The sequence below is a fragment of the Triticum urartu genome, unplaced genomic scaffold (genome assembly GCF_003073215.2).
Source record: "Triticum urartu cultivar G1812 unplaced genomic scaffold, Tu2.1 TuUngrouped_contig_9450, whole genome shotgun sequence".
Taxonomy (NCBI): domain Eukaryota; kingdom Viridiplantae; phylum Streptophyta; class Magnoliopsida; order Poales; family Poaceae; genus Triticum; species Triticum urartu.
Genome location: NW_024120495.1, coordinates 1 through 9,224, shown reverse-complemented (window position 1 = coordinate 9,224; position 9,224 = coordinate 1). Strand labels below are relative to the sequence as shown.

The 9,224-nt window shown below is 48.0% G+C and overlaps 1 protein-coding gene and 1 long non-coding RNA gene across 7 annotated transcripts; both read left to right on the top strand.

The window, feature by feature from the left end:
- The first annotated feature begins 4,974 nt into the window (after nt 1-4,974).
- LOC125532234 lies at nt 4,975-5,892 on the top strand. Its single transcript, XR_007293891.1, has 3 exons — nt 4,975-5,343; nt 5,472-5,742; nt 5,837-5,892. It is a non-coding gene; the product is annotated as an uncharacterized LOC125532234 (long non-coding RNA).
- A 45-nt stretch (nt 5,893-5,937) lies between these two features.
- Nucleotides 5,938-7,962, top strand: LOC125532232. Of its 6 annotated transcripts, XM_048696370.1 has the most exons (6): nt 5,938-6,128; nt 6,607-6,734; nt 6,851-6,953; nt 7,248-7,295; nt 7,428-7,457; nt 7,602-7,962. In XM_048696370.1, exons 1-6 carry the CDS (start codon nt 6,029-6,031, stop codon nt 7,655-7,657), a joined length of 465 nt encoding a protein of 154 aa, XP_048552327.1. In that variant the 5' UTR covers nt 5,938-6,028; the 3' UTR covers nt 7,658-7,962. The 6 variants fall into 6 exon arrangements, 4 of the variants coding, with proteins under 4 accessions (XP_048552327.1, XP_048552326.1, XP_048552329.1 ...); XM_048696369.1 differs by having other exon boundaries at nt 7,428-7,962; XR_007293890.1 differs by having other exon boundaries at nt 6,638-6,734; nt 6,851-7,295; nt 7,428-7,962.
- Nucleotides 7,963-9,224: the final 1,262 nt, after the last annotated feature.

The window sequence follows — 9,224 nt, the reverse complement described above, 5'->3', positions numbered from 1 at the left end:
GGGCGGCGATAGATGGGATCGCCCCCGAGTCGCCAGGGGCGACGCGAGGGCCGCGTGAGTTACCCTCATACAAGCTATATCGTATAGATTAAATTTGTGTGTACATACAACTTCTGTACTGGCTTTTATCTTAGTGTTGTAGTATCTAAAACTGCCATCACTTGTCGCGTTCTGTTCTGAGAGAAAAAATATTAGTTCTCGTTGTTTCGGTGCTAAGAGTTATATCTAGATTAAGATATGGTAAAACTCTACTTCCTCGTGAAATATGGTGCCACAACGGGTTTTTGCCTAGAGAAACCTTTAGATATACTCCATCCGTCCCAAAATAAGTGTCTTAATCTTTTATTTTGGGACGGAGGGAGTAGTACACAGTGGAGTTGCTGGGACTGTCTTTAGTTTGGAGCACTAACTTTTCATTTGTTGCAGAAATCGTACCCCTCGCACCTGAAATTCCTATAAAATTCGTGTGTTCGAAACATAACCAGCCTTTTTGTTGCTACATAGAAATTTGATAGGGGTTTGAAAAGAAAAGAGGTGCTTTCAAGACACATTAAAGGAAAATTTCATGAGGCCTAACACCTTTGCTAAAGGAAAATTTTCATGAGGCCTAACATCTTTGCTAAAGTCATGTGGAGTGGGTGTGTAGGAAAGTAATCTACTGAAATATTGGCGATCTCATTTCTTCGATCCAAGTTAAGGGGTCAGTGAGGAAAGATCTCACAAGTTGAAATTATACTGTATATACAAGTTTCATTAAAAAAAATCTTCAATACAAAGAATCCTTGATATGCGCTAAAATTTAGCTATGGGTGGCGGTAATATGTTTTATAATCACAGTACAAATTTCTGTCATTTGCACTTTGATATGAAACCATTCCATCCAAAGAGCCATTTATATGTATTCGCACTTGGAGGATTAAGAAACTGATTGGGATTTGAATGTTGAAGCATACTCGGTCAAGCTCCGATTCAAACTAGAGATTTTAGTACTATAGATAGATTGGTATGGGGGACTATTGTCGTACGGTAGAAGGGAAAGATTCGGCGACGCAGATCAACCACCGTAAAATTTAAAACCGATCACATCTGATACCTTAATCCAACCATAGATTAAGCATGGCATTGTTTTAGGCGTTCCCTTGGCAAGTTGGTAGACGACGTTGATCAGCTAGCAGCAGCTCATGCATGTGAAGCGATCATGCAACCCCTCTCTCTCTCTCTCTCTCTCGGCTTTCTATGTTTGAGTAGTATGAGAGGACGGTACGGCTGTTAAAAATGGTATGAGGTACGGCTTTGTCTCGTTGAATCCACTGGAAGCGCGCACGCGTTTGCTGTTTGGACCACACCACTCTGCGTCTACGTTGATCTTTGTCATTTGGCTAGCTAGCTAGTTAATCTTCTGGTCATGTGAGCATTGTCCTGGAGCTAGCCTCGACCTCAGATTTTTTTTTACTGTCGCCGGGGTTTTTTTGGGGTCCACCTGATGGCCTGAACATGAGTAGCAACGGGCATAGGCAAGCCTCGGCTGCGAGCAGCGAGGTGAGTGGTCTCAACACCACTTTTGCCAGCTGAGATAGTATTTTCTCTAGATGATGTTTACATTGAACCACTCACACTCCAATCAATGCTGCTTTCAATCAATAACAAAAAGTAAAACCTAAAATTATGTGGTGTGCCCAAGGTTAGATATGGCAAGATGGGGAGAGTGGATGTCTACCGTGCACTGGAGGTCCCTTGCGTACACTGGCGTTTCAGCCAAGCCCAAGTATACATCCCCCACCCAGGGACCAGCCCAACGAACCGACAACCTCTCCCATTACCAATGCGTTGCCCCTTCGGCCGTAGCCGCCCTGTGGTTGTCTATGTGGTTGCATCGATCCGCATGCTGCCGCTGCGTTGCCTATTCGGCCGCGGCGCGCGGTCCTCGTCGTCGCCACGACGTACACGATGCCATTGCGTCACTCTTTCTGGTCGCATTGCCATGGCATGCAATCTATTTTGTCGTTCCCGCGCGTCGACTTCTATATGGTATGCGTCGTCAGGGCCGGCCCTGTGTTTCGGTAGGCCCTAGGCGAACTCGACGACATGGGCCCTATGTCCTAAGTCCTAAGACAATATATATGTATGCGTGTGTTATATATATATAACTTATTAAAAATAACTTTCAATCACACATCTTTAGTTTAAAATATGAGTATAATAATTCAAATGACTCCATCGAGAACAATAATAACCAAATTCGAACACACTCCATAAAAAACAATGATACTAAAAAGATCGCAAAATGAAACTAACACGACATGATTACCTCAAATAAGAACGAAATTAGACTGACTCCATCGACAACAATAATACTTCAGTGCTTCAAAAAAAGTTTCTTCGGGCATTTCTTGATGCGAAGTCATTAAGGGCACAATCTAGAGTTTTTAGATCACTTTCTTTCTTCTTCCTCTCTTTTTCAGCACCCGGCAATTGCTTCTTCTTAGATAACATGGTAGGCTAATGTCTTAAAATCATGAAGAAAAGGTCAAACGAGCATACAAAAAATTAGAAATTTATAGATCGGATGATTGAAACCCTAGACATGTTACATAGAATGACAAAAAATTGATAGATTGGATTACAATACGTACATACTAAATAAAGAATAAATAAACTACTGAGATTGTCAAATTAAGGTTTGGGGATGGACAGGAACATGGATGTGTACTTCTTGACTTCCAGTCGAATGCGTACTTGTATAGGCATTGCCGTATTGCCGCGGTGCCGCCGTGCCGGATGCCGGATGGCCGATTGGCCGGGCTTCCGCCTGCCCACTGTGTGGTGGCGGGGAGGGCGAGCCGGCGAGGTGAGGGCGACGTGGCAAGGGCCAAGGGGCAAGGCGCCGAGCGAGCGAGAAGACCAACGGGCTGGCGAGGGCGACGAATCTTCTACGAAGTAAACGTCGAAACGAGCGTGAGCCACGGCACCGCTTCGCCTACGCGTATCCATCAGCGATCGCTAGCTAGCTATATCTGGGCCGCCTAGCCCATCCTATTTCCTTTCTTTAATTCTTTTGTAATTTTTTACTTGCTTTTTGCTGGGCTATAGTATATGTATATACTTCATCATGTGCCCCCCCTCGCCTGGGCCCTGGGCCGTCGCCCCGTCGCCCATGCCCCAGGGCCGGCCCTGTGCGTCGTGTCGCCTTCTTAGGTGGAGGAACGCCACCGTCCACGCACGGTCTTTGTCATGATGTTGGGTTCTTCTTCACCTACTTCGAGCACCGCCGCCGCTTCTGCCAGCGACCGACGTGGCTCCCACGGGTTGCCTCTGATTCTGCCGCCTACTTCGTCGTCCACTTCTTCGTCTTCATTTTGCACCAGCTCACTTAGCTTGGAGCATCGCCGTCGCGCTCCTACTGGCGACCGACGTGGCTCCCACGGGGTGCCTCTGGTTTTGCCACCTACTTCGTCGTCCACTTCTTCGTCTTCATTTTGCACCAGTTCACTTAGCTTGGAGCACCGCCGCCGCACTCCTACCGGCGCCCGACGTGGCTCCCACGGGTTGCCTCTGGTTTTGCCCCCTCCTTCGTCGTCCACTTCTTCGTCTTCATTTTGCACCAGTTCACTTAGCTTGGAGCACCGCCGCCGCACTCCTACCGGCGCCCGACGTGGCTCCCACGGGTTGCCTCTGGTTTTGCCCCCTCCTTCGTCGTCCACTTCTTCGTCTTCATTTTGCACCAGTTCACTTAGCTTGGAGCACCGCCGCCGCACTCCTACCGGCGCCCGACGTGGCTCCCACGGGTTGCCTCTGGTTTTGCCCCCTCCTTCGTCGTCCACTTCTTCGGCTTCATTTTGCACCAGCTCACTTAGCTTGGAGCATCGCCGCCGCGCTCCTACTGGCGACCGACGTGGCTCCCACGGGCCGCCTCTGGTTCCGCCACCTACTTCGTCGTCCACCTCTTTGTTTTCATCCTGCACCAGCTCACTTAGCTTGGAGCACCGCCGCCGCACTCCTACAGGCGACCTACGTGGCCCCCATGGGCTGCCTCTTGTTTCGCCGCCTACTTCTTCGTCCACCTCTTCATTTTTGTCCTGCACCAGCTCACTTAGTTTCGAGCACCGCTGGCGCGCTCCTATCGGTGACCTATATGGCCTCCACAGGTTGTCTCTGGTTACACCGTCTATTTCATCATCCACCTCTTCGTCTTCGTCCTACACCAGCTCATCGCTAGCGTAGTCGCCATCTTCCTTGATCACTTCATCTACTCCGACAACCGCGCTCGACATCGGCACCTTCTACCAGACGTCGACTGGCGCCGCAAACGTGGTCGAGTCCTCCTCTGTTGGCCCCTCCGACATGGCGTACAGCTCGTGCAGGTTCCCTTCTGCGGATGTGCGGTGCTGGCAAAAATTACGCGTGCCTTCGTCCACGACATATCCCCGGGCCTGGCAAGCTTGGTGTGGTGCCTCGTCAACATCGACTTCGCCCGTCTACGCATGCCATGTGCTGGCAGCATCAACACATATCTTCATCGAGGACGTGTCCCCGGACTTGGCAAACCCGGTGGGATGCCTCGTCAACACCATCACCTTCACGGCGCATCACTATCTCGACACCACTGCGCCCATGACTAACACGGTGCATCCTTGCGCCCGTGGCTCCATGGCAATTACCTTGACACCGGCCACCCCGACTCGACATCGACCATGGCGTCCCTCGCACGACTACCTCGACCACGGGTACACCACAGTACGCGCTCGGCTACATCGACATCACAAAGGACTACCACCTTGCTTGAGCAACCTCGCCGGTTTTCACTCTAGCCACGACTTCCGCGATGCATCAACCGTTACAACTGTGAGGGGATGTCCATCGGCTTATCTTCGGATTCTTCTCTTGTCTCACCGTCTGCGTCGCTACCGTTGTGACTGTGGGGGAAACACAAGATAGACTAGGATTTGCTATTCAGGTGGCGGCTCGGGTGACCGGCCGGCGGTTGCGGGCTTGGATCTGGGTGATCCTTCTCCCCCGCCCTCCCCCTCCATGGCCAACGGCACGAGGTGCAGCGACCTCTTCCGCCCCCACCATGGCTCCTCACTATCACACCACCAGCACCCTCCTCATCCCTTCCCCACTCTCGGCTGATCCCCAAGGCTGCCCCCTCTCTCATTAGATCTGGTCCGGACGATCACTCGACCGAGCTCGATACCACACTGCTTGTCTTAGATGGCCGGAACATATTGTTGGCCATCTCACACTTTGGTTGCAGCAATTGGATGTGCCCTGTGAAACCTGCAACATTTGACCATTGCAAGCGGCGGTATGGCAGTCTGAATCCTGAAGTTCTTGGGAGTGCAGGTGAGGACAATCCTAATTTGTTAGCTCCAGACAACCGACGAAAGAATATTGGTTTCCATTCCCGTGTTGCCAGTTTTCTACCCCGTGACAAAATTGCAACCTTCGAATAACCTTGTTAGTTCTAATAGGTTGAGTGTTTGTTGGAAATAGGGGGGGCGAGACCCATAGCTCCTTAAAAAAAGGTGTATTTCCTCTCAATCACTTGCACAAGCAAACAAGTACTTCCTGGTCAGTTGTATTCGTTTTGTTATATTTATGAGAACTGCCTTTTCAAACAGGAGAAGAACGGCTATCTTGCTTTTCTGAAATCAACATGAGCTCAGTCTGGAAAAATGTTGGATATTCTTGAAGAAATACTTGCGATGAAGGATAGCCATTGTTTGCATGCTTCCTCCCTGTGTAAGAATTTCATAACCATTGTATTGTAAGTATTGTAGTTAGCTTATTTTTTTGGCACATCCATAAACAAACCAATTTCTATATGATGATTTAGGGTGCATTTGGTTCCTAAGCCATCCTCTCAAGCTCCCATTTCGATAGTTGTGATCCTCTCAAGCTCCCACTTCGATAGTTGTGATCCCTGGGTCTGCGAAGCCAGGTTTGCAGAAGAAGGGGGGGGGCTCAAGTCTGCAATCAAGGGAGTCTGCATGGTGGTCTCTGTTGTTTGAAGGCAAGGTGCTCGGGAATGAGCTACTGGCTAAATCGTTTGGTGATCTCAAGGATGTGCTCTCTGATGTGGGAAACGTGGTCGACGACAAGCTCTGACTACTACAGGCTCCAACAAGGTAGAATTAATTTAGTTGTGGTTTTATATTGCAAAACACGGTGAAATTAGAATTTACCCGAGTTTCTTTGTTTAGGTGGTGTTGTAGAAATAGCAATGTCGATGCTACTGTCAAATGTTTTGTTCAGTTCGTACGTGCTACTAAAGATGCACTCGATCTGCCTTTGCTCGGTTCCTGAAAATTGCTATGTTGATTTTGTTTTGAATTTGCATGCATGTAGATTGAATCCAAATGTCCAATGATAAGAAAATATTAACCTTTTATCAATAGAAGTGTACACCAAAATATCACCGATTTGCCAAGACTACAGATTTTGTTATTATTTTGGTTAATCGCATTAGATAATTACGGCTCTTTGGATTAGTCTTCAATCCTAATGCTTTGAAAATGCAAGCAGTAGTTCTATATACCTTCTAATCACTGGGGTGCTTGTGTTTTCCTTCGCAGTATTGTGATTATCTTCAATCTTTATCTTCAGGCTTCTATTCTGAACCAATAAACTTGAACAGCTACAAGAAGCATCTTTCCATGGAGCTTAAATGCCTTTTCCAATACATAGTTAATCAACCGACGAAAGGATTGGGTACTGAGCTTCTTGTACTTGAGGTTTGTTGGCTATGTCGAAACTTTCTTGCTGTCTGAAGTTTAAATTGATGTACCATGTAGAAACTCTTCAGCAAATGGCAAATGTACAGTACACTGAGAACATGACTGATGAACAGGATGCTATGTCAGGAAGTGAAACGTTGTGGCTTCAAGGAGTGAAGAAATTGGATTGGGATCAATGGAGTAAATCAAACAAGGATGCAACTCATGTTCGTGTTGGTAGTCATTCAGACATTTATTAACTCTGTAGTAAATAGTTCACATAGTAGAGCTAGCCGTGGTGCAGAGGCTAGATAGTTTTAGTATTCAGACTTTCAGTTGCTGCTAGCTCTACTCTGCTTTGTCCTTTCATAATGGCAATGTAGCAGCTGTGTGATACGTTGGCAATACGGAGTCTTCACTGCATATTACCTACCGGAACCGATATGTGTTTGTCGACATAAAATTTTAACCTAAATTTGCTATTCAGGTGGCAAATCCAATAATTTATGTACTGTATTTGCATTTTGCAAGATAATTTGACTGCCAAAGTGCTACATCGTATCTCACTGGACCTATTGAGTAAGTGGTAATTTTTCATTTATATACCATTCAGATTTCTATATGCACTGTTCATAGATTCCTTGCATTGTTTAGTTACCAATTTTCGTAAGGGTCATACTTACTGGACCATGGCACACCCTTCCAATGCAGGTTGCTTCCATGACCATACTTCAAATAGGGGTATATTAGTTTGCCTCTCATCATCAACTTTGGACCCTCTTTATGTGGGCATTTTTTCTCAAAGCGTACTTGTATAAAATAAACTGTATTTGGTTTTCAGTTTATATCTGTCCATGGTTTTGCTCACATCACAAATTTTGACAGCTAGACAGTTCCCGAGTTCGGTCCAACCGAAACACTGCATTTATCTTTCTCCATGAGTATGGTGGAACCCAACATCCATTCAACCTTTAAATTGGGGCTCCATGGCTACCAACCGATGGAGCAAGACTGGAGACCACCCTCTCCTCCTCCAATTTGGAGCTCCATGGCCGCCATTCAACAGGCGCACTGCCATCGTTGCCTCCTCACCGCCTCACCTGGGAGAGCACAGGCGCCAACATCGCCCACGACCCGCCGCATGTTCGATCAACAAACTGTAGTTCAATTAGGTCTGTTGCTCCTCTTACATGCAGAGCCTGGGAAGATCATGGTCTTCTCTCATTCTCTTGTGAACAATGTAAAATAGGGTCTAGCATATTGTACATGTACACGTATTTGTATACGTATGTAATTGTATTCTGATCATCTATATATTGAGACGTGAGGCTGGATGTTAGCCACCCACGCAAAACCCTAAACCCAATGTTTCAACTCTGCACATTCTAGTCTACGAAGCAAGGGCGCATGCGTACGACATGGCAGTGGTCCGCTACTATGACAGAGGAGTGAAGGTAAGCTTCCCCTCAATAGCCATGTCCCAGACTTCGTCAAGCCTCAAGTGGCCTCCCAGCTCGAGGCTAAGTGCATGGACAGCCTATATGGCCTGAGCTCATCACGAAGAATCTAGAGCTTGTCGCCGAGGAACAAGTGTTGTTTGAGTCCAAGACGCTTAGCAACAATGATGGTGAGGCCGATCCCTCCGATGGTGCTGGTGGTGGGTGGGGGTGATCCCTATTTCCTCTTACACCGACTTGAATTGGGACGAGATCTCTGACGACGAGGACTACTTTAAAGTTGTCGAAGTATGTTATGTAGTGATAAATCATCTAATTATGATGTGTATGATGTGTTACCTTTGTTTAATAATGTAATTGAGTAGTTTGTATTTGTGTTTGAAATGAAATTGTGTGCTATTTTTAGCAAGTTTTAGGAGTTTGGCTAGGAACCACTTCTTCTTAACTTCTTAAAATTGAGGAGTTAAGGTACGAGGAGGCTGATAACCCACAAGTATAGGGGATCACAACAGTTTTTAAGGGTAGTATTTCACCCAAATTTAGGGTAGGGGCCGGGGCGTGGGGGGTGGACCGCCGTCGCCGCCATGTTCGGCGCCCAGAGCCGCGCCAACGTCCGTCACATCCGGGGCAACTTCAGTCGCTGAGGAAGGACGATCTCTCCACCGCGGAATACATGCACAAGATGAAGGCGCTTGCCGACATTATGGCCGCCGCCGGCTCCCCGATCCGCGATGATGAGCTTATCGATCACATCCTTACCGGCCTCGGCTCCGCCTACAACTCCATCGCCGCCTCCTTGGGTGTGAGTAATGCACCCATGCCCTACTCCAGCTTTTACTCATTGGTTCTATCCTTCGAGGCGCTGCAGGCACAACAGAGTGCGGTGGAGGGGTGGACTTCCTCGGCTAACGCCGTGACTCGCTCTGGCCCCTTCGGACATGGTGGACGCGCTCCCTACTCGGAGCCCTACCCCTCCCAGGGTGGGGGGCGCCACGCCGATGGCAAAGGCCAGGCCGGCCACAGGAGGCCAGGCGGCGCACAGTCGCGCGAC